This window comes from Hyaena hyaena, unplaced genomic scaffold (genome assembly GCF_003009895.1).
Source record: "Hyaena hyaena isolate Hyena2069 unplaced genomic scaffold, ASM300989v1 scaffold_44, whole genome shotgun sequence".
Taxonomy (NCBI): domain Eukaryota; kingdom Metazoa; phylum Chordata; class Mammalia; order Carnivora; family Hyaenidae; genus Hyaena; species Hyaena hyaena.
In genome coordinates, this window is record NW_024080676.1 from 3,117,042 (window position 1) to 3,141,482 (window position 24,441).

At 45.7% G+C, this 24,441-nt stretch overlaps 1 protein-coding gene across 8 annotated transcripts in view; it reads right to left on the reverse strand.

The window, feature by feature from the left end:
• Window positions 1-24,441, reverse strand: part of SORBS1 (sorbin and SH3 domain containing 1) — a 166,712-nt gene that overhangs the window by 33,088 nt on the left and 109,183 nt on the right. For 5 of the 8 annotated variants that reach the window (XM_039230206.1, XM_039230205.1, XM_039230203.1 and 2 more), the window contains 4 exons: window positions 16,175-16,224; window positions 6,542-6,714; window positions 3,785-3,870; window positions 558-725 (listed from right to left, as the gene is read on the reverse strand). In XM_039230206.1, the coding sequence (XP_039086137.1) occupies window positions 558-725; window positions 3,785-3,870; window positions 6,542-6,714; window positions 16,175-16,224 (477 nt within the window). Of the gene's footprint in view, window positions 1-557; window positions 726-3,784; window positions 3,871-4,548; window positions 6,025-6,541; window positions 6,715-16,174; window positions 16,225-20,127; window positions 20,230-20,811; window positions 20,878-24,441 lie in introns of all 8 variants that reach the window. The other 3 variants (XM_039230207.1, XM_039230204.1, XM_039230200.1) reach the window with 2 other exon arrangements.

The window sequence follows — 24,441 nt, forward strand, 5'->3', positions numbered from 1 at the left end:
TCCTAACTGCAAAACTCTTTGGGTTTCAAAATTCTTCATAGACACCTTATTCAATTAATTCATCATATGGTACTGAGCAGTAGTTTCATTCTCTGAGACTTTGGGACCTATGTAACAACACATCGCTTGCTAACTTTCATAATAAGTTTCACGAAACCATCTCTTCAAAGACTCTTATAGCTGACCACACTACAGTTACTAATGCACACGGACTAAGGTATGAGGTTTCTAGGCAGAATGCACAGGCAGCACAGTGTCATGATAAAATGCAGGATGTAGAGGACTGGGTTCATGAAGGCAGCCGATGCTCGAAGGCATGCATTGAGGGGTGTGCGCCAGCGGATCCCGGTCCCACAGCCAGGCATGCTTGAACATACAGAGCACAGGACATAGTGGGACTCATGTCCATGACCAGCCACAGAAGAGCCAAAGCAAGCCTACGGGAGCCGGGATGACAGATGCTATTTGGAGAACTAATTTGGCCTACAGAAGGCGATGGTGAGGGGAGGCAAGTATCGCTTTGGGTCAAGCAGCAGACTGAGGCGACCAAAACAGACCTCTGACCCAGATTTCCTTTTTGCCGTATCGTCTATATTGAGGAGGTCCCCAAAGCGCTCATTAGTGATAAACTGATGGTGCGTCGGAATGACGCCCGTGTGGCGACGAGCTGCAATATCGGCCTCTTCTTGCTCACGCTTAAGTCGTCTCTGGTCCGCTAAAAGTTTCTGCCATGAAATTGCATAAAATGGGGAGTGAATCATCTGGTCCAGGGCATTGGAGAACTGCCAACAACAAAACTAAGGAAACAGGTGCTGGGTCAATAGGGAGGAAGCTCTGAGGGTCAGGCACCGGAGGGGCCTTGTGGCCACAACTCTACGTCCCTGGTGTAACCACGCCCCACGCGCTCTGTGTAGGAGGGAGCCAGCACTGTACAGGAGAGCCCTGGGGGGCCCTAGGACACGGGGGAAGGACGAGTTCTAGACAGCCACACTGCCTGGAGAACCATCCTCTGGCTCAGCCGAAAGCCTCCGGCCCCCAGTTCATGGCAACAAAGCCCAGGTCCCCCGGGGGGTGTGCCTGAGCACGCACATGCATGTCGGGCTGGAGGCGGGGTCTGGGAGGGTGAGCCTCACTTCGTGTAGGCAGTGATGAGTTCCCAGTGTATTCCCATGGTGGGGCCAGGGCTGGCTGACCCCTCCTACCCAAGCCTGGGATCTTACTATGCAGGATCTATGACAACTTGGTCATTTTTGTGCTTCCTTAGTCTGTTACTCTAATAGGCTCTGTAGAGATGCCCACTTCAGAAAGTATGGCAGCCCTTCCTCTGGCCACAATTTTTAGGAGGCCTTCACATACGAACTAAAAGCTATTTATGTGACTGGCAGACAACATCAATTACTGTCTTACTGTACTTTTTACTTAACTGCTTCTTCATTAGATGAAACGAAGAATACAGTAGGATATAGAATCTAGATGTAGAATATAAATATAGAAGATGAAGAATAAGGATACCTGGGTTTAGAAGAAGTATGCTCTCTTACGTTAAGGAAATGGTCGTCTCTTTCTATTTTTAAAAGCTTTTTCAAATAATTCAACAATGTTGCATTTTACCAAATGTTCTCATTTCCTATTGAGAAAATTCTGTGGAATAGAATTTTAATGTGTTTTCTTGTTCCCTACCAGTTGCACATTCCTGGGATTAAGATTCCTTATAGAAAGGCACTAATTAGAACTGGTCATTCTTAGCATTTTCAGTAAGACACGAGTCGTCTTCCAGCAGGCAATTAAATGACTCGAGTGACATCCAGCCCCAAAGGATGGTGGGCCTGATTTGTCCATTTTTCTCCAGGGTCTGCAAATAATCAAGTAGCAACTCATCAAATGGCTGTGGGATGTCCAGTGCTCAGATAACTTGTAAAGATTACATGAGAAAACACATGATAAAGTGCTTTGCAAAGCCCGGTGCCATGGAAAATGGACCAGCCCAGGAATCTGAAGCCCTGGTTTTCAGCTGTGCCTTTTGTGTCAGCTAACTTGCTATGTGACCTCAGGCAAATCTCTATGCCACTGGAGTCCCTTCCTGGCTAACACAAGGACTTGGCTAAAGGACTACTAATGTCCCTTCTAGGACTGGTATGTTCTCACTTTTGGAAATGCCATTATCATCACTATTAGTAATAAAGCATTTGCACAGAGAAACGTCAAGGCCGACACCCCATTAGTTGGAAGTGTGAGTTGTTTCTGTAGCAATGGTAATGGACCGAGGTTTGAGGCTGCCATGCCCCTGGTGCTCAGGCCACGGTTACTTAAAATCAGTGACCCTGGACAGCAAATGGGGCAAAGCTCCTAACCCAGTGCTGGAGTCTGACCTCAACAATGCATCATAACCACAGAAGGCAAATACATGAATAAAGACACAACATCCTTAAGGATCTGTGAGCCAGTGCTATTCACCTTGTGAACGAACCTTGTAATATAGCGATTGGTAAACCGACCGAGTAAAATATGCCTCCCACGTGGCAGGCATGATTCTATCACAAAGCTTTCCATGTTGGATACTAGTGTTTATACTAATAAAATGGAATGTCATCTTCTTTTACATTACATAGGTGGGACCCTTGTATCTCAGTGACGGTGACTAGAAATGAAACAGTTCTGTGCTGATGGACACTCAGTATAAGTCTGCACATCAAATGCTTCCTTGTTTTTTTCCCTGGACAGGTGTAAATGTCTTCATGTATATGGTGTTCTGCCTGGAGAGGGGGAGCGCTATGGTCTTTTTGTCTCAGCAGCAATGACTATCATCAACCAGGACCCCTCCTCCTTCAAGGTCAGCCTTACCCTAAATCCTTAAGGAAAATCCACCTCAACTCTTGAAACTGCTGAGCAAAACAGAAAATGGGAAAAGGGCTTCAGACTTTACAGGGAAAGGGACAGAACTATATACACGTGAACACTCTCTCCTACTGCCACCAGGTTCAAAGCCATTCTTCCACCTCTTAACTTGATATAGGAAAATGGTCTTTGGCGATGCTTTAATCTATGGGACTCTTTCTCCTGGGTATGTGAAGTACAGAAAGTGTGCCTTATAATGCCACTTTATCACAACAGAAGCTTGGGATTTTGCCTATTTAGCCAATATGCAGAACTACCTCTTCCAAAATCCTTTCCCTGCCATGTCAGTCATTCCACTGCAGTACAGACATTTCAGCAGCTGCTAGAAGAGGTGCACGTCCTCAAGTTCTTGGTGGGGGGTTCCCAACATTTACTGGGGGATCTTTTCTTCTTCTGAGATAAAGGCAACTTTGTCAAATTGTTTTATAAAATGCATCACGGTGGTTATTATCTCTCAGTTTCCTCTTTCTCCTACTGCACCCTCCCCAGTATGAATTGTGCTTTGTGCCAAAGAGGGGTGGGCAGTACTGGAGAAATACGTGGGTAGGTTTCCCTAGAGAATACCAAGGCGGGGGTTGGGGAGGGGATGAGAGTGGAGTGAACCCCAGGTTCCCTCATACAGTGGTGGGTAGCCTCTTTCTGAGCCTCTCCTGCAGGGTTGCTAGTGAGATTTGGCATTTAGAACCTAGTGCTTGCGGGGAAATCAGTCCTGCTTTTTGGGGAAGTGGAACGAGTGAGCTTATGTCACATAAAAAGCCATTTGTGAAAATGCCAATCTTTGCTTCCCGTTGCTAGGTCATGTTACCTCTGGGACAGATGACTAGAATGTCTGCTTCCCTCCTAGTTTTTATCTGCGTTAGAGCTAAGAGATTTTAAAGATGGCATTTACCTCTTTATCATCATGACGCCTTCGAATAAATTCTTCTGTGGATTCCAAATAATCAGCAGGTATAAAATGTCTTGGTGATTCTGAATCTTCAAAACAACAAAGTAGAATTAAGACAGGCAAAGATTTAGTGGGAAACCAGACTGGGATAAGATTTCACCTTTCATCCATTATAAATATCAAGATTTTACAGTCAAGGATTATTGACCAATAATCAAATTCTGAAGAAAAAGAACCCAAATTACTTCCCCTCAGTCCCACTTTTTGGATTTACTTATAAACCAGCTTAATGCAAAGAAAATGAATCAGAAGGCAAAAAGTGAGCAGAGAGAGGACCTTCTTTGAAAAGTGTCCCTACTAAGAGGCGTGCAGGACCTTACAGGGACACACCGTACACTCACACACACACACACACAGGGCCACCGAGAGAGGCTGCCTCTCAAAAAACCGTGGGGTGACTGAGGATTGGTGTGAACTGCAAGGGGTTCAAGAGCTCAAATGTATGAATTTCTCAGATGAGCTAAACGGCCAATTTTTCTTTCAAAACAGAGTTTGGTGGTTAGTCTAAATGACATGGGGGGGGGGGTGGCGGGCTTTGTTTTTAAAGAAGTGCAGCCACTACGAGCCATGATTAATTGCCAAGCAAAACAAACAGAAAACAAAGGACAGACCAGAAAATGAGCACCAAGGGCACACGGGAAGAGGGGACAAAGCAAGCAAAGTGGAGACACGGGTGAGGTGAGACTGGGCAAGTACACAAAGGCCACCTCCGTGGGACGTTCCCAGTTCACTTTGTGGGTTGTTGTTCCTGTCCAGGCCAGGGTCTGAGGACGGCATGGAGTTGCCATTATTAAAGGCCCTCAGGCAGTCCTCTGGGACCGCAGGTCTTCCCTGAGGGGGCTCCGAGGTCCGGCTCAGCCTCGCCATGGTGTGTCGGGAAGACAGGCGTTTGGGAACCGAGGGCTTCCCCCTAGAGGGAGTCTCGTCCTGATGGGGCTGGCTGGGGAAGTCTGGCTTCTGGCTTGCCAGGGGGGCTGAGAAGTCACCAGAGGGAGGCTGCCTGGGGTGGTACTGGAGGGGCTTTTTCAACCGGAAAGGGAGGGGGCTCATTAGGTAGATGTTCCTGAGGAGTGTGCTCCTGTCCCCTCTGAGATCTGGACACCAGTCAGTGTGTCTGGAGGTCTGCTGCTGCTCGTGCTTCCGGATGGTGGTGAAGCGGGTATACGAGGCCGGACAGGTGCCCTTGCACTTGGTGAGGCGGTGCTTGGGGAAGTCTCCATGGACACTGCCACTGCTGCCTTCTCTGCTGTCGCTGGAGACGTTTGAACAGTGGTCGAGCTCATCAGAGCATGCAGAGAGGGGCTCAGAGGGCATGAGGCCTCTGAAGCCCAAGGTGGGCTCGGCCATATTTCTACACGTTGGGGAGGCATAGAGCCCCCTGGGGTTCATCCCGTCCATCTCCCTGGGCCGGAGTTTGGTTGACTCCAGGAGGGACTCAGCCGAGCGGGCTGAGATCAGGCCGCTCCGGGACAGTACAGGCGTGGGGGACTTGCTCAGCCTCCCGGACAGGTCCAGGGACGGCATGGACCGGGACCGCTGGATCAGCTGCTCAAAAGCCGTGATGCGAGAGGAGACAGTATGCTTGGGGATGTGCTCCGAGCCCTCCTGGCTGGGGCCCAGCTCGCCCCTGGCCAATGCCAGGCTGCTCCTTTCAAAGTGGGAGGCAAGATCTCGCACGCTCGAAGAGGAGATGGAGCCCAGGAAGAGGCCGGTACGGTTGATCTGGTGCATGTCCCGGTATAACATAGTGAACTGCATCCCGGCCCTTCTGGAGAGAGGACAGGGCCTCCTGGCACCAGTGCCACACTCCTGCAGGCTCACGGTGCTGCTCGACTTGCTGTCCCAATCCCGCCGGGAGCGCGTGAGCAGATTCTCGATGCTCCCGCCCACTCGGAGCGGGAGACCTCTTTTGGAATCATTCAAAGGCAGTGAAACACAAAGGTTCTCACAGCTCTGGGCCTTTTCTGCGGGCAGTAAGACACTCTTCTGTTCCTGCAAAAGAGCGCTGGGAGCAGAGAGCCTGGGTTTGAATTTAGAGGGAAGGATTTCCGAAATGCAGGCTTTCGCAGCGGACAGGGGTTTCTTGTGCTTACACACGGGGCCTAACGCATTGCTAGTGCTAACCGTTCGGCTAGGAACTGAAGATGAAGAAATCATGTGAGCATTCCCACCTTTACGATCCACTGGAAAGCATGCAGAATAAAATAAACAGACCCATTAGGTTAAAGCTGAAAGCCGCTTAAAAAAAAAAAAAAAAGGTCACATGCTCATTTGTCATAGGGTTGTTGTTTTTTTTTTTTAAATTTCCAGTCGATGTCCGGAAGCAAAATAATCTGTGCTGCAAAGCAGGTGCAAAGATGCAACGAAAAATGGCCACCTTGCTGGAGTTACGGAAGGCTAAGGCTCAGCTAAGTTCTAAGAAAAGGGAATCAGAACAAAGAGTGAGAGATGCTTAGGGAGAGCAAGGTTGGGGTTCAAAGGAAGGGAAACTACTAATACCAGAAAGAAAAATGGCCGGTGAGAAACTAGGGGAGGGGACTCCGAGGGCTCAAAGGCCTGGAAATGGACCTGCACAGGCAAAGGATGTCCTCGTAGCTGGAAGTCACCAGTTGCCGACCTCCTGATAATGGGCATGGATGGGTGACAGGCACCCGGATGACCGTGTGGACGGGCCAGAGCCTGCAGGTTTCACCCAGTTACCTTTAGTGGAGGCCGAGCTGGAGGGTCGCTTGAGCCCGCTCAGGCCCTGGAGAGGGATGTCTCCGCCTTCCAGGACGCTCTTATAGATCTGCCTCTCACTCTCCAGACAAGCAAGATCTGCAGGAGCCCCATCTGACTCCTTCTTCACTGCGTGGAAGTTGGAAGAATATATACTAAAGACAATGTAATTTTAAAAGAGAAAAGAGAGAAGAAAAAAAAAAATGGGAGTTAGAATTTGTCACATTTTTCTAACAAGTACATTACCACCTGAGGGCAAGAATCACACTTCTTGGCATCCTGAACAAGCACTGTCCTTTCTAAAGGGCATTCCTTCTTAGAGTTCTTCAGACAAGACAAGCCCAAGGGTGCCCCAAATGCTCAGATATCACATCAGAACAGCAAAGTGCTCTAACTGAAATGATGGCATTTGGGGAGCCCGGGTGGCTCAGTTGGTTGAGTGGCTGACTTTGGCTCGGGTCATGATCTTGCAGTTTGTGAGTTTGAGCCCTGAGTTGGGCTCCATGCTGGCAGCTCAGGGCCTGTAGCCTGCTTTGGATTCAGATTCTGCATCTCCCTCTCTGTCTGCCCCTCCCCCATTCAAGCTCTGTCTCTCAAAAATGAATGAATGAAAGAAAAAGGAAGGAAGGAAGGAAGGAAGGAAGGAAGGAAGGAAGGAAGGAAGGAAGGAAGGAAGGAAGGAAGGAAGGAAGAAAGAAAGAAAGAAAGAAAGAAAGAAAGAAAGAAAGAAAGAAAGAAAGAAAGAAAGAAAGAAAGGACAGCATTTGTGCTTTAAAAGAGTAACTCCGAGAAACTCTGGGGAGGGAGGGCTGGAGGAGTGGGTGGGTGCTAGGGTACAAGGTGGCTCAGCTGAAGATATGAGTGGAGCCTCCTCAGACATGTTGCCAGTCAGAGTTGGTGACTTCAAGTTCACCACTTGGATTATTTCTCTGGGTTACTCTTCATAAGCACTTTGGCTGATGGAGCACTGCAGTCAACAATTTTCCTGGGTCTCCAGGAAAACCAGCCACCAAGTGAAAGTGGAACCTGGGATTCTATATGCTGTTATCATCCCAGTCACATTTTGCACCAGCTTCTTTCAAAATTGTAGTCAGAACCTTATGACATGTAATAGGATTGTAAACTCTTGCTCATTTGCATCTTGTTTATTTTTATCTTGTTGAAATTCTAGGTATTTTTGCAAGTTACCACAAATCCTTTTAGGAATGAGGTGGGGCACAGAAACAATTAAGAGCACTTAGTCACTGAGCCCTTCCCTTCCCCTAATCCCAATCTTCTATGCCCTCACCCACTGATACATGGACACTCACTCACTCAGATAAGTGAATGACCTCCTTCCCACAAAAGTACTCAGACTTCTGCTAGTCTGCTTTTCAGTCCTAGTGAATTCAGTTTACTAGTATTCAGTATGGATTTTTTAGCTCTGAAAGTGGAATTTCTGTCCCAACATTTTATGATGAATATTATCAAGTGTATAGAAAAACATAAGGAATTTGATAGTGAACCTCATATCCTCTGGACCCCGTGATTCTACACAGAACACTGGACTGCATTTGCTATATCACACATCTATCCATCTCTTTCCCTCTACCCATCCATCAATGATGGGATTATTCTTACATATCACACAGCCCCTGGGTCCCCGTGTGGGATTATTCTTACATTCCATGCAGCCTCTGGATCCCCGTGGTCACAGATAATGGCAGCAACAATGACTCTACTCAACGTGGTGAGATGACCTGTGGCGGAGGCTTGACGGATCATTCTCTCTTTAATCCTCACAAATAATCCTACTTTTCCCATTTTTGGATGAGGAAAGGAGGCACTGAGATTCGGGCACTTGTCAAAGCAGCCACTGTCCATGCAATGGCAGCGCTGGAACTCGAGCCTTGTTATCGGACACTACACGGCACCCTCAACTGTACTTTTTTAAGTAACATTTCCCTATGACTGGGGAGGCAGTGCCTTCCAAGAGCCCAGGCTTGCATAGCACAGGAGGCCTGAGGATGCTTGAGCTCCATGTCACTGTCAAGTGTCTGTCACCTGCCAGGAATGTACCCCTGGGACAAGTGGCCCCAGAGCCCAAGAGTCAGAAATGGAAAAGAGGTAGAGACTCTGATAGAATAGGCCATGTCTGCACCTCTGGGCAGATAAGTTCCCCTGAGCAATACCACTGCCTCTAGCACTGGTGACATCTCTCACGATACCCACCATTTCCTCGCTCTTTACCATGTGCCCGCCACTTGGCTTCCAGAGCTTTCCATGCTCTATTTCAGGGGACTGCCCAGGGGAGACAGGATTCCCCCAGGTCCCTCTCTTCACTCTCTCTGGCCCTATGTCAGGGGATCGAATGCTCTTCCCCTTTTCTCAGCCAAGACGGAAAAACATTACTGAAAATTTAAGGGGAAAGGAAACCAACTCTCAGAGCTGAGAACATAAAAGCACGGGAGTGAATTGGGTCTACAGACCAGCCTCCAGGGCATTTCTCAGAGAGAAGAAACCTCCAGAAGGGGCAGGATGGGGCAAGTCTCTTTCTCCCAGGCCGTGTCCTTATTGGCAGAGGGCCGGCGAGCGGGTCCATGAGTACACTCAATAAGTGATATTTGTTGAATGAGTACGAGGTCATATTCTTTGATGGTAAAATTGGCACACGTGCTCTCATTAAGGATTTGCTTTGATTTATAAAATCGTGTTTTTAGAAATTATTTCACAAGTAAAAGAATTTCATCACGTCTGCTTAGGCTCCTGGTTCCTGACGTCGGTGGCCATGGAGCCATCAGAACCGTGGCAACAGTAAGACAGCAGGGACTTAGCATGGCCCAGGCCCAGGCGGGCTGTCCTTACTGGTGCCCTGGCCCCTGACTGGAGGTAGCTACTCCCACCCCTGGAGACAGAGGCTTGGCTTGGCCAGGCTCGGAGACCTGGAGATGAGGATTGCCACCCACACAGCTTCTGGCTCTCCTGTTTCTACCTTCAGGGGTGCTCAAAGGTCCCCCACCCCCTCCCCACCTTCTGATTGACGACGGCATCAGCTCCAGCTAGAAGGCAGGAAGACCCATGAAGCTGACTTGCCAGGTTGTGGCGCTATATGTCAATTTAAATAAATGCAAGCTCATCTAAATTACAGACTTTATGTAATTATTTATGAGACAGGGCACAAGTGAGTAAGGGGCAGAGAGAGAGGGGGAGAACGAGAGAGAAGCGGGACTCACCTGAAGTGGGGTTCGAGCTCGCCTGATGCAAGGCTCCAGCTCACTAGATGTGAGATTCGAACTCCCAAACTGTGAGATCATGACCTGAGCCAAAGTCAAGTGCTTAACAGCTGGGCTACCCAGGAGCCCTAAACTATTGGCTTTAACTCTGGATTTCATAATGAAAAATAAAGCTGCCCCCTATCTCAATTTGCCTTTTAAAGCCTACCCTCTTTTTGGTTGCATTTTCTGACTTTGTCCTTCAGTTTAAGCCCATGTTGCTCCTTTTTATACAACCTCAACTTCTCAAAGATCCATGTATAGATAGATGTCCTGTAGCCTTGCCAACCAGCAGCTGTGGTGAGGGGACAGTCTCGTAAGCCCCACTGGCCTTGGTTTTTGGTTCGCAGACCTCCCTCAGCACTGGGGAGGGACCAAAGGAGGCTTCTATCCTGCTGTCCTCTGAAGTGCCTCAGCCTTGGTCAGAACTTCCGCACGGTCTTCTACAGGTCCGCCCAACTTCATTTGGTCATGAGTCTCTGCCATGACTTCATACCTCCCGACCTCACTACTTGTCAGCAATCCCATCCTGCCTGCAGCCACTCCACTTTGTGGCTTCATTCCGTCCATTATCACCATTTCGTCCTGCTTCCCCACCAGAAAGACAAACCAGCACTCAGGAAATCTCTCAGAATGGACTTGCTATAGCTAATTGTTTTCTTTCTGATACCGAAGCCAACATGCTTCTTCCAGATGTGTAACATTTCCCGACTGGGGTCTCCTATAAGCTCTGGAACAATGCTTTAAAATGTAAGCTGTCCATCAGATCTCCTAATTATTGAAAAGACAGACATCATTTGTCCCATTGCACCAAAGGGAAACTGAGGACCAGAGTGGTAAAGGCAATTGCTGAGGGTCACAGAGTTGCTGGATCTTTACTGTGTTCAAACAGATAAGAGAGGATGAGAAAAGCAGCCGAACTGATGAGAAAGGCCCAATCAGTACTGGCAGCTACCGATCACATAACAAAACAAGCCAAGTTCAGCACTGGAGTTCAGCTCTCAGCAGCTTGGGCTGAGCCAGTTTTCAGTTTAAAGAGAGCAAGCCAGGTGGGGGGACAGAAGGGGCGTGGTGGGGGTGGGGTGATGGGGGGTAGGCTCCCAGCAGACAATTCGCCCTCTGGCTAAGATGCAAAGGGGGCTGAGTTTCAAGGGGATTCAACAAAAACACACTCACTGGAAGAATAAAGTGAGATAATAGAATAATCCTCCTAGAGCCAACTACCAGCAACTACATGAGCAGGTGGGCTCTGGAGGACCCCAGCCGGACTCCGGTAAGCAATGTGCAGCAGCTAAGGTGAACCTGCTTGGAAACAGCCTGTTTCTCAAGTTCTTTCACCAGTAAAAACTGTTAGGTATGTTAAGACTGTCCAAGAAACCCACCATCAAACCTGTTTCCATATAGACCTTTCTCTTGAGCTCCAGACACATATGTTCAACTGTCTTCTAGAGAGCTCCACCTGGGTCGATCCTCAGGCATCTTAACCCCAACATGCTCCAAGCCAAACCCAGCTTGGTTCCTCTGTCTCCCATCGCCCAAGCCAAAAAGCCCAGGGATTCAACCCCTTTCTCCCTCTCCTTGCTCCCCAAATCTAACCAGTTACCAAGGCCTGCTTCCTCCTTGTCCTGACACAGCTCCACTTCAGTCCCTTCCCTTGACCCTCCTGGCCACCACCTCGCCACCATCACTGCTGCCTCTTCAGCCCTGACTCCCTCCAGTCATCTCTGCAAATCATCGCCAGTGATATTTCTAGAAAAGCACTCAGTAGGTCATTCCACTGCTCATTTTGTACACTCAGGTATTTACTGAGCACCTAGTGTGAGTCACTCTCCGAGGTAGAGCTTCAACAGGGAACAAAACAGACAACAAGTTCCAGCCACATGGAATTCACTGTTCAAAACCATTTGCTGATTTTTGCAAGAAAAAAAAAAAGTAACTTTTTAACTGTGGCTTTGGAGGAGGAAGTCTAGAAAATCTGGGGAGGGCAGGTTCATCTTTAGCCTTTGTGCTGCATGAAAACATTTATCTTTTATATTTACAGTACATGATTGTTACTCTCTCCCTTCTGGATCCCATCACTGTGTTTACCACACTGGATTCTAATTGTGATTTACAAGCCTGTGTCCCCATTACACTCTGAGCCCCTTGAGAGCAGGCAGTTTATCTTATTAATCTTGGCCTGCCCAGTACCTAGCACTGCTTTTCAACAAATATCAGTGGAATAAATGATTCTATAAAATTAAATGCTTACATGCAAATTTCTGAAACATTTTCAAGGCCCAGAAGAGTTGCATATAGTTCTTCAAGTGGTAATTTGTGTTTTGATCTTAGGTTAAAAGAAAGTGGTTTTTTGTTTTTTGTTTCTCTGAAGAAAAAGCAGCTTGTTCTTGAGTGCCACTTGCTGGCCAAATAAAGTAAAGCTCTTTGGTTAAGCAAAAAATGAATGTGTGCTAATCCATGTTGAAATGTCAATGATGAGGGGCGCCTGGGTAGCTGAGTCAGTTGAGTATCCAACTTCGGTTCAGGTCATGATCTCACAGTTCATGAGCTCGAGCCCTGTATTTGGCTCTGTGCTGACAGTTCAGAGCCCGGAGCCTGCTTCAGATTCTGTGTCTCTGTCTTTGTCTCTTTTCTCTGCCCCTCCCTGCTGTGCAGGCACCCTGCTTGTGCGCGCATGTATGTGCTCACTTTCTCTCTCTCTTGAAACTAAATAAAAATGAGAAATGACAATGATGAAAACCATCAGATCTTAAATCAGGGCTGAATTAAAATATGATAACTCTAGGGAAATAAAATGCAAAACTGGACATTGTGATTGCAAGCATAAAAAAAATATTTTGGAGGCAACTGGGTGGCTCAGTTGGTTAGGCATCTGACTTCAGCTTGGGTCATGATCTCGCAGTTTATGGGTTCAAGCCCTGTGTCCGGCTCTGTGCTGACAGCTCAGATTCTGTGCTGCTTCAGATTCTGTGCCTCCCTCTCTCTCTGCTCCTCCCCCACTCACCCTCTGTCTATCTCCCTCTCTCAAAAATAAAATAAAACTAACTAACTAACTAACTAACTATATATATAGTGTGAGTAAGGAGTGGTAGTTATACTGGGATATGGGGATTATGGGTGAATTTCTTCCTCTCTGTATGCACATCCTTTTAACAGTGTGATATATAATCATGTTAATTAACAGAATTCTAAACAGCAAGTCTGTCCAAGATATGATAAGTAGATTTAAAACAAGATCATCACTTCTCTAGTGACTCACTCACTCTATCTATAAATCTATAATTTTTTTTTAAATTACAGTGTTTTTAAACCTGGGCTGTCCTGTGACTCCTCCTTCAATCTTTGGGGTTAAGTCAAGTCTTGTCAATGTTTCTTTCAACATGTCCTTCCCAGCCATTCAGTGAGGGGCCAGATTCAGTCTGCAAAAGTTGCTGGCCTCAGTGCTGAGCGAGTTGGATGCTAGTTAATAAAGACTCCCAGGCACATTCACTGATTCAGCAAACATATGCCGTGCACTTCCCCGAGTGTCAGGCAGCGTGCTCTGAGCTGGCTCCCTACCAGTTCCAAATACGGAAAAACCGTACTCATTTGAACAAACTGGAAGAAAACTTAGCCTGACTTACTGAAAAATCCCCAACTGGTAGGAGAGCAAGAAGATAAAACCCATCTATTCCTGCCAAGTAGTTCATGAGAGCCAGACTATGGCTGAAACACAGGTCTTTGGAGACCTATTTCAGTGACATAAATAAGAGTGCTTGATAAATGAACACTGCAAGTATCTTTAGGTACACAAATACTCGGAATGTCTGAAAGCGTTGTGTTCTTTGAAACAGTTGCATCAGCCCCCTTCAATGCTGCTAACACAGTATTATAAATAGTTGCTTACATTGTTTTCTTAATCCCTCAAAACCAGTCAACTGTAGCATGCTTTCTGCGAATTTACTGCCTAGTTCTGAGTCAGTACGGTGCAGATGAGAGTTTATGGCCAACAGCATCCACCGTTCGAGAAATTCATTACTCCTCCTCTAGCTATAGCTCTGCCGGGTACCAACTGTGGAACTGTGGGCATCACATGGTCTTATTTGCTTGTTTCCTCACCTATAAAATGGGGATCAGAAATAACACCTGACCCTGGAATGGTGAAAATACTAAATGAAAGAACATACGTAAGATGTTAACCATATGCCCTGGCTCATAGTGCATGTTTAATTAAGTCACTAAGATTATTTCATTCAAGGCCTGTGCTCCTAACTTTGACAGCCTATGGGCACTGCTTTTTCTTCTGAAAGCTTTTACTTATGATTTATCTTATTATTTTTTTATTAACTTATTATATTGATTGATTGTACCCCAGGGGAGCCCAAACCTGAATACTTTTAATCCTTTAATCTCCTTCATTCATTTGTCACTTCGTCTTTTCATTTATCAACATCTTTTTGGGTGTGTGTTTTGCCCCCAAACCCACTAAGAGACTGTATCTTATGCTCTTATTTTAACACTAAGCATTGTGCCTCAGATCCAGTAAGAATTTCACCCATTAACTAAGGCACACTGACTAATTTACTCAGCCAGCCATCAGAAGCAGCCTTTTCTGCGCCGTACACTCTGGGGAGATGGGGAAAGGAAAAGGGGTTTCAAGGGGAGTCCAGGCAAAAGGGTTGTTAATACCCAGCAATCCTGAAAACAGTATGGGCGGGGAGAGAACTGAAGCAATCGGCCCAGCAATCCCTGGGCTGTGTCAAGACTGTCAAAGGGACAAAAAGGTGGCCTCAGGGAACAAGGAGAGTTTGCAGGGAGCTGTGGCCTCAGAGAAGCCCTTTATCTGCAAGTAGCCTAAGGTCAATTGGTGGACATCACCTCTGAAAGAACAGCTCCCCAAAAGAACATCTCTGGGGATGTAGATGGCCTGGGACTTGTCATCCTTACAGCTGAAGGTACAGCCCAACTAGCTGCTTAATGACAGTGAGCCTCAGTGCCCAGAGTGGAGGGAGCTCAGGAAAGGGGGTCCCAACACCGTATCTGAACTTAGATGTCTATCACATTGCTGGTCTGATGACCAAATCCATAGTAGGTGTGAGAGACTTTATGCCTGGACTTTTCCAAGAAGGCAGGTAACTTCCCTTTTAGCTGCTGTCCTAATGCATGTTCTCAATATCTTATGCTCCGGGGTAAATTAATCATAATCATTAACACATAGACTTATAGGAAAAAAAATGAACAGATCCAGCCAGAGACTTGGTTACTATACTAAAAGAATTAAATTTTTTTCCAATTTTCCACTGAAATACCCTAATCCTGGCTAATTGACTTTCAAATGAAACTACTCTTGCAGGATGCCTTCTTTGGCAAGGGAGGTAGGACATTCATTCCCAAGTGACCACAACATGTGCCAAAAAATTCCATGAACTCAGCATTCAGATCAAGCCCGGCTTCTATCTGAAGAGGTGAATGTTGCTCACTGTGGGGTTCACCCAATGCCCATGGAACAAGTACCAGTTGTGCCTTTTCTCATCATATTTCAAAGAATGAGATACGGATACCATGGAAACGAGAAGTAGCTCGCACCACAAGAAGCTCCCAAATCCCCGGGGTGCCCCAGGTACGATGGAGATGTGCGGCCCTTGCTCTCGGGGAACTCATAATTTATCAACATGTATAAGAACACAAGAGTGTGATTCAGGTATTCAACAACAGAAGAAGTGCCCTAAGAGACACTGACATGAGACTGGGGAGGCTCCGGGCCAATTTGTACCAGCTCAGCACTTGGTATGTGCCGCATAGGTGAGGGGTAGGGGACAGGGATGGTGCTGGAACGTGTCAGCCGTGTGGCAAGTAATCTGGCACAGGGCTCAGGAAAGTCTGGGGAGGCGGAGAGGAGGCTGGCAGCTACTCTGTGAAGTGAACAGAGTGTGCACACATCATCCAGGCAGAATCTGGATTGGTATGAGGAAATAAATCCACATGTCTCAAGTTAGCCCCCTCTTGGCTCCGTTGTGAGAGGTGCTGCCTGAGGACCCATCTCCACCCCCACCTCCCCCTTATAGCCAGGGAGGCCCATCTCAGTCACACACCCCATCCAACAACCAGCAAATGAGTGAACTTTAATTCCAAATTCAGACAGACTCACATCCTAAAGGTAAAGATGGCCATATAGGGAAAAGCTTATGAAAAGTAACTATGAATCATCACAAAATTAATTTGGAAGAGGATGAGAAAACAGAAAAATAATTTGAAGAACATAATCAAATTGCTACTTATCTCCAAAGCCACTAGGCTGATAGAAATAAAACACTTGGGTCCAAAATGTAGCCTCTTCCCATTTCTGACATTAATACAGTAAACCATGTAAGTGGTGGCAACTTACTATCCAGGAAGCTCTGAAGAAATTTCTGGAGTGGGGCTGACCGTCGAGCTCTGTAAATGTCACAAAAAAAAAAAAAAAAAAAAAAAAAAAAAAAAAAAAAAAAAAAAAAAAAAAAAAAAGAACGTAGATCATTTATTTTGCCTCATATGCTCCAAGCCAAGGGGGAAAAAGAACAGCCCCTTTCCCTTCCTGATGTAGCCAACCAAGGACCTTTGGGAGATGGGGAGCTTGGCCAGAAAGGTCTAGGTGCTGGAGGATTTCTGGGCCAGTAGGCACTCTTGCTCTCTGGGTGCAGTGGAAGATGGCCCCCTGGCTTATGCTTAAATATAGATCCACAAGGAGGATAGCCCACCATTTGGCCAACATGCATTAGTGATATGGACAACACTGCCTTCACCGGCTGATCCCCAGCCCTCAGAGCCCCTGGCCAAGCCCACCAGAGAGAGACGCCTTCATGCACCTGATGCCACATCCAGAGAGAGGGTCACCAGACATCTTAAGTACAGAAAGTACAAAAATCCATTTGAAAAGACCACACTGTATTTAGATCATTTGTCTACCCCTGCAGGTTTAGAACGTGGAAATGGGGGAGAAATGCAGTTTCACAAAACCTATGAATGGTCGCTTCAGTCTGAGTGAGGGAGCATTTTATAAAATTACAGGCCACTACCCAATAGACAGAAAACCACCAAGAGCCACACGCAGAGAAAAGGCAACATAATTACGTAGTTGAGGGTTTCTGTTGTCTTGGAGAAAAAAAGGCAAAGGGCTCAATATATTTTTTAAAAAGAATGTGATAGTGAATAAATCAATGAAACAGTTAACTTTTAAAGATACTCCTATCCCTAATGACGATTATTTCAAGGAAAATACCCTATCTGGAAGGGGGGAGATACTGGGAAGAAGGAGAGAAATATCAGGAGAAAGAAAAGAGCCACCGAGAGGGAGGAGAGGACTGGGCAGGAAGCAGCCTTCAGTAGGGCTCACCTGCCTGGTCCTCTGCCTGCCGAACACCCACCCTCACTGCTGGCTCTTTTCACTTGGGAGAACACTTCTGCCCCAGGACAAGGACGCTGCCATCCCCCACCGCAGCCGAGCGCCCTCATTCCTGAGAAGGCGCCGCTCTCACCTCCACATTCACCCTCCCAGCCCTCCCACCTTGGCACCTGTCCCGCCCTGGCCTTCATCCACTTTGACGATGATGCCCTGGTCTCCATCTTGGAAAAACTTTTGCATCACCTTGTGGAGCCCTCTGGGAATGTCTTTTCCACAATCGCATGTTTTCAACTAGTGCTGTACCCTTGGGGGACCCCCAGATTCTTCTCCACTCTGGCTCCCAACAACTACTCAACCAGCAACTTCCCAAGGTCTTTTTTTAGAAACCTCCAAGTTATCAAATCTATTGACCTTTCCTCAGAGTCTTCTTTTGGGGATCTATCTGGAGCACTGGGTAGTTGTACTTCCTTCAACATCTCTGAACTGCTCACCCTCTAACTCTCCCCTTCTTCTGCTCCGTATCATCCAACATCCCAGTGGGTAGCTGTTGCTCGCTCATCCTTTCCGTCCACATGAGTCTCCTTCAATCTTTCATCTGCTCCCAGGGCTTCACCCATCACTCTCTTCAGGTGGCCCCAACTGACTTTATAAGCCCCTGCCTCTATTAGGACATCTAGTCTTAGATTTCTGGCTGTCTACTGGATATTCCCTACGTGACACCCAACCAAAGCTTCAAAAATAAATGACCTAAAATGAACTCCGCCTTACCACTGAGCTGATTTTCTCCCCATCATTCTTACGTGACATACGAAGGTCCTCATCTTTCTGGCCAAAAACCTAGAGTTGCCTCTGTCCCCATCCATCCCCCAATTCTTTGTTCTTCACACCAGTTAAAATGTCCTGTTGCAACCTCCTCTGTGAGGGCTGTCACATCCAGCCCTTGCCTCCCTTCATGGTGGCGCTGGAGTGGAGGCCCTCCCCGTCCGTGCCGGGACCACTGCAGTAGCTTCCTTGCCTTCTGCACCTCCAACCGGGGGTTCTCCCTTCAACTTCACCTTAGAGTGAGGACACAGACTTTCCTAAAACAATTCCAGAATCACAGCATCGGCCTATAGACAAATCTATCTGGCCATATTTTCTGAGTCTCTATAATCCAGGGTCAACCCTTTTTCCCACGCCTACCTTCCACTACTACCACTCCAAATTTTCCATTATAGCTGAATTCTCTACTTTATTCCCTGCACACATGCTAAATGTGTTCACTTCTGTGCTCCTGACCATGCCTCACATGGATGCCCCCTATTTCTACCATGTACCTATGTTGCATCCACCCTTTAAGGTCCTGGCTAACTCCTCAGACAAGTCTTCCCTACTCCCCCACAAGATTACTCTTTCTCCTGGCACCCAGAGCCCATAGTGTTATTTTAGCTCTTTGCAGGCACTGCTGTGTATTGTCGGAGAGCCTTATTTATGAGTGTGACTAAACTGTCATGTTTCTGAAGGCTAAGTTCTCTGTGCCCACCTTGCCTGGGTAGGGGTCCAGGTACTGGAAGCTGTCTCTAACCTCAGGGAGGCCTCAATGAGTTCAGTAATTCTCCAGCTGCCTTTCCTCCCTGCATGTGTTATAGAACTGCTCTCATTAGACTCTTTTGAAAAGGGACCCCTGATCTGTTTTAAGACCCGGCATCTCTACACTCCCATCCTGCCCCAGAGCACTCTGGGATATGCCCAAGGCCAGTTCTCACTCTCAAACTAGCTCAGACCTTCCATCCCATAGAAGCTATGACTGGTTCCAGTCTCCACCCTGGCTGGAAACTCCACACCCCCTTTTACCTGCTTGACGGCCTATCTGCCTTGATTGTGTGTGGCTCATCTCCGTGCCTCCCCCATGTTCTGAAGAGAGGCCTGGGTGCCCTCATCCTTTCGTGATTCTGGATTCTGGAACCCTGACTCCCCCAATCTGCTTGCAGTTCTTCAGCTTCTGACTTTATTTCAGCCTGCCTTGGCTGCTGCCACAGTCCCCTGGGTTCCTTATTCCTTCCCTGGCTTAGGGTCTGGCACTCACAAGACTGCATCACCCAAGTCACTCAAGACCCTCCTTGTCTCAGTTCTGCTTCAACAGAACACGACTCGCAGAGTTTTCCACTTTTCCTGCCACAGTCTGTGGACCTTTCTAGCCTCTCCAGCAGCGGCTGCATTCCTTCTTTATTTTCTGTAAAGATACCCTTTCCTTGTAGGGGTCTTTGTTGTTTTGTCAGGGAGCCCTGGGGGTGGTTGTCCAAAGAGTTGGTATGTTTCTTCCCCTTGTAAACCTGTTTACCTTGGACTCTCTCTCTCTCTGACATATCCTTTAATAAACCACATTTTGACACAGCCCTCTTTAAAAATATCAATGCAGGTTGAGTTTCAGATGCTTGTTTGTGGCTAGGCTGTCTGGCCTCTGGAGTGCATTTCTTCACGGAGAACTTTCTAACCTTTCAAATGACAAATACGACTGCTCTGACAGTGCCAGGCACGTAAAAGGCACTCAAATCACCGCCACTGTGTTTTTGAAAAAGATCTCTGAGGTTGGCATCTCCCAGGGCTGCAAAAAAACAAGGAAAGTGCACCCAAAATTGGCTCCCTGAAAATGTGGAGAAGGAATATGGAGGCAAGGGAAGGAAAGGGTCACCTTCTGAGAGCACAGAAAGAGAATGTTAAGGAGGTGGGGTCATTTAAATCACCAGCCACCCTTTGTGTATTTGAAAAGTGTCCTTTAAGGAAGATGCCAAGCTCAAAACAAATCCAGCCAAAACTTAGATTGGTGGGAGAGGAAAACAGGAGTCAGAAAGCCATGCAGCTTAAAAAGAAGCAGCATTACCATTCATCACCTTGCATGTATCGAAACCAGAGAGCAGAGGAGAAAACAGAACTGAGCTGGGAGAGGAATAGACAGTGTGAGAAAAACTAGGAAATACCTGTGACAAGTTTGCCCCGGGTGCTTTGTTAAGCGTCTCCGTGTTTTCTAAATCTGCCTCTAACTCTGCTGGGCAGAGGCTGAGATCTTTTTCTAGATTAGTCTGGTTTGAGAAAGAAAAGATGGGAAAGCATGTTTTAGTTTAGAGGAAAGGCAGAGAGAATGGAAGGTTAAGTTTGAAAAATGAGCTGGTTTAGCGCTATACTCTAATAAGGCAAAGGTGGCATGACTGAACACAAGCGCTCACTAGAAATCAGGTGCAGATGTGAAAACAGAATGCAACATTAGGCAGAGAAAAATATAAATCCTCAAGTCATCAGAGCTTCAAAAGGCTATTCTACTCGCTAGAGAGAACTACAAATACCACAAAAACCTACCTTTTGCGAAAGACCTATTTTTTTTCTCTTTTCAGAGTATAGTGACTGTGACAAATAGGATGACTATGTCAGGAGAACACGGTATTGCTTTATAAACCTCTAAATATTAGTAGCAGTCTTACAGACTTTGTAAACAGTTTATCACCAAGCCAGAAAAAATAGTTATCAAGTTAAAAAAAAAAGTGATTTGAGAAAATAATAATAATAATAATGATGATAAAAACAACCAAAAACCCCACAACACACTCACACTAACCAGGCTAGAGAACACACACACACAGCCCACAGAGGAGGCACAGCGGAATTACCTTTCTATCCTCTCTAGGAAGGATAGAGCAGTCTCCAGGAGTATAATCCCATATCTTTTTGGGAGGCTGACGGGAAGCAGAGGAGGAAATGAAGAAATGAGCATAAAGACATAAAGACAAACATGGAGACCGGCTCAAACGAAGAGGGGCACACTAGGAGAACTGTATCAACACAGAGAAGTGAACTCAAAACACAGGGAGCAGGCACTCTGCCTCCCGAGAGGGCGCCCAGGGAAGGGTTCTGCAGGAGTTACGAGCTAGAAACATTAACTGGGAAGTTTCTTTCTAGGTCTACATCTCAAGAGTAAATCATTGTTGGATTCTAAACATTGAAAAAAAAAAAAAAAAAAACATAAAAAAAAAAAAAAAAAAAAAAAGGAAAAAAAAGCATTAACACCAAGTTGAACAAAAATCAAAACTCTGGAGATTCCTCACCATGCTTTTTTTTTTTTTTTGGTAAATTGAAATACAGCTGACATACATCCTCACTGTTGTTTTCAAACTAAGCTGGACACGGAGATTGTACATTTTTGAAGCAGTCTTCTCCACGGTAGAATTCATTATATCTTAATAAGCGTGTGAATTTGGAGATCTGGCCAAGGGAGGGTAAATTGAACCAAATGTGCTTTCTGTGGTTTGTGGCAATGAAATTCATGTACAAAATGGGTGTTCAATAATGCACTGTGTAACTAGACAATTCCACTGGACAACACTTAAAATCTCCTTTTACAGCTTAACTAGACTTTGATAACATTGCTGGTGGTACAGCCATGCCTTCCATCTGCCTTACAGAACAGTTCATAACTTGAACTTGAACAGCAGACTGTAAGGTTATTTTCATTTTCTCCTTTAACTCTTCAAGTTAGAATTAGAGTTGCATTCCTAAAACAGAACTCTGCCAAGAGAACTGTAAGTTTAATGATGGAGGGGTTCAGAGGGTAGGACATCTGGAAGTTATGAGCCACTTACAACTCTGGAACCTCTCCCCCACGAAGGACACCTTGTTTTGCCTTTTTAGACCTGAAATGTCTTATACAATGACTCTTAAACAGAGGAGATCATTAGGATCTCCTGGAATTTTGTGCAAATATCATTATAACTATGTGGAAGCATTTAAATTGGTTTACATTGTGACATTTTGCCTTGAGCTTACTTCTAGAAATCACATTGATTTCTGCAGAAATTAGAGTGGGGAAAAGAAAAAAACTAACTTCCAGACTCTTAGTAATGAACCTGCAAATGAAAAGTAATCTGAACCCAAGGTGCTTTCATCACTGACGGTTAATGGGTCAGTAATACGATCTCTGTGTATGTGTACTCTGCAATGTGTAAGGTAAGTGCTATTAAAAATTACCATTCATCTTTAAGCACTTAAAACACTTGCACTGCTCACCTGGAGAAGTGGGCTTTTTAAAGTCACTTAGGATACCTAGTCATTTCTTTCTTTACTGCAAAATATAAGGCAGTGCTTTATAAATTAAATTGGTTCTAAAAGCCTTCCTAAAAGGGTGCCCCGCGTCTTGAATTATTTGATATTTTACAACAATGTATCAGAGCTAAAAGGTACTACAGCCAGCATCCTGTTAAGATTTCAGCACACCTGGGTGGGCGGGGTTTAAATGTAAGAGTTGAGGAAGAAAGGAGTTCGGGATCTGTCTAGTGTGCAAGTTCTGGCAGGCTTTTCACTCAGGAGAAGTGGGTCCAGAGTTGGTGTGGAATTAAATAAATAAATAAATAAATAAATAGAAATGATGAGTCATATTCTTTGGTAAGAGTTTTAATTTCATTCTGCTTCTGAATGACTGAAAAACCTGCCAAAACAACTTCCATGATTTACACCACTTTTATTTATAGCTCTTATTATAGCCTACAGCGATTAAGGTAGGACTGAAGTGAAGAAAAAGTTTCTTCCGACAACACCTTCTTCCAAACTGGGAGCAAGAGCCAGTCATCCAGTTGGTTCCACTGGATGACAAGCCTACCCTTCAGGTGCTTCTTTCTAGACCATAAGGAACCATTCATCTCAAAACTGCTCCTCAAGATATGGGCATTAAGTTACTTTGGCAAGTCCTCAACAGTATTATCTTTCATTACTTAAAAAAACCCCACTCAAAAAGTCCCATTTATGAAGGACTATCTAAGGTCTGTGCAAGGAACATCATGGCTTTAGAGGCAATGACATTTTGGAAAAGGATCACTAAGTCCTTAAATAACTACAAGGCAGCCAGAACAAGAGTAGCAATACAAATTCTAGGAAGGTCTCACTACACAAATGGACTGTGTTCTCCACGTTTATTTGGATTGGTTGTGTGGTTCTCAGACCACGCTCGCCAGCAGAAACACTGTTAATCTACCAAGCTATTTACAGAACCTATTTAATGTATGCTGGGACTGAAAGAAATATTGCCCTTTGCTAACAAAAGAATAATTTGCAATGACAGATCCAGTAAGACAAACCAATCACATGATAAAAATTGTTTCATACCTTTCCCTAAAAATTAATATTTCAGATAAAACTAATTTAGTTGTTCGGCAAACGAAAATTGGCTAGCAATTTGTTAATTCTGAGAGGGACTTCCAGAGTCAATGTCATGGACTCTTTATTACACAGAATTTAAAGCTAATAGCTTTTGCTTACCCTGAGAAAGTATGGCGTTATTAATACATCTACCAATCATTGGCTTTTTTTCCCTTTTGGTAGAGGGGGAGAGAACCACATGACTCAGAAGTAGCTTTATGTGTGAGATATTTGAACAAGTTTTAAGAAAAAGAAAAGGGTTAAGATACTGTTAAATATTTGAGTGTGGGAAAGGTTGCCTGAGGTGGACTTTAGTGAAGGTTGAATGGTGAACAGCAAAGGAAAAATGGAGAGAAAGGAGAAATTAAGTGTGCACCACAGCTCGGGGGAGAAGGTGCAGACTTCAGGTTAGACGCAGCCCTCTAAAGTGGCCACTAGGTGGTGCTGTTCATCCAGGACAGCTTAGCGGCTGTGAGGCATTTGGGACAGGGTGGAAGGGAAACCTTGTTCCCATCAGCAGGATGTTTTTAAGTCAGGTGCTCCTAACTCAGAAGATGCCTTAACTTTCCGACAAAGCTCAGCACTGCTGAGTCAAATTAGCAATTCCACAGCACCGGGTGTATCTGTCTTTGGTTTCATCTTAATGAAAAAATATACACCATGGAATTCAACATTTTATTGAACTATAAATTCCTGTCTGCAAATAAAACTATCATTCCAAGCCCCAGTGATTCCAACGCTGGCTTCAGTGTTTAAAGTTTCATACAGCCATCTAACAAAATGTTTTATTTTTATACACTTAATTCCTCCACCCGTAAATTCTTTTTGCAGCAGTACTAAGACTTTAAATTAACTGGAGGTGTAGGGTCAGTTTCTAGCCATCTCCAGTGGGTGGGTAAATGAACTCAATTCTCCCTTCTGTTTGATACCCCTCTGGGTGCAGGGCTAAGAAAACCCTCCTGTCGGTGCCAAAAATCAGTTTGCACCAAGGCCAACTCAGAGATATCGCAGGAAAACTGTAAAACATTAGGAACTCTAGCACATTTGAAAGGGTTAACTCCCATTTCAAGTTTTGGGAAACAGTACCCTAACTCATAGATCATGCCCTGAGT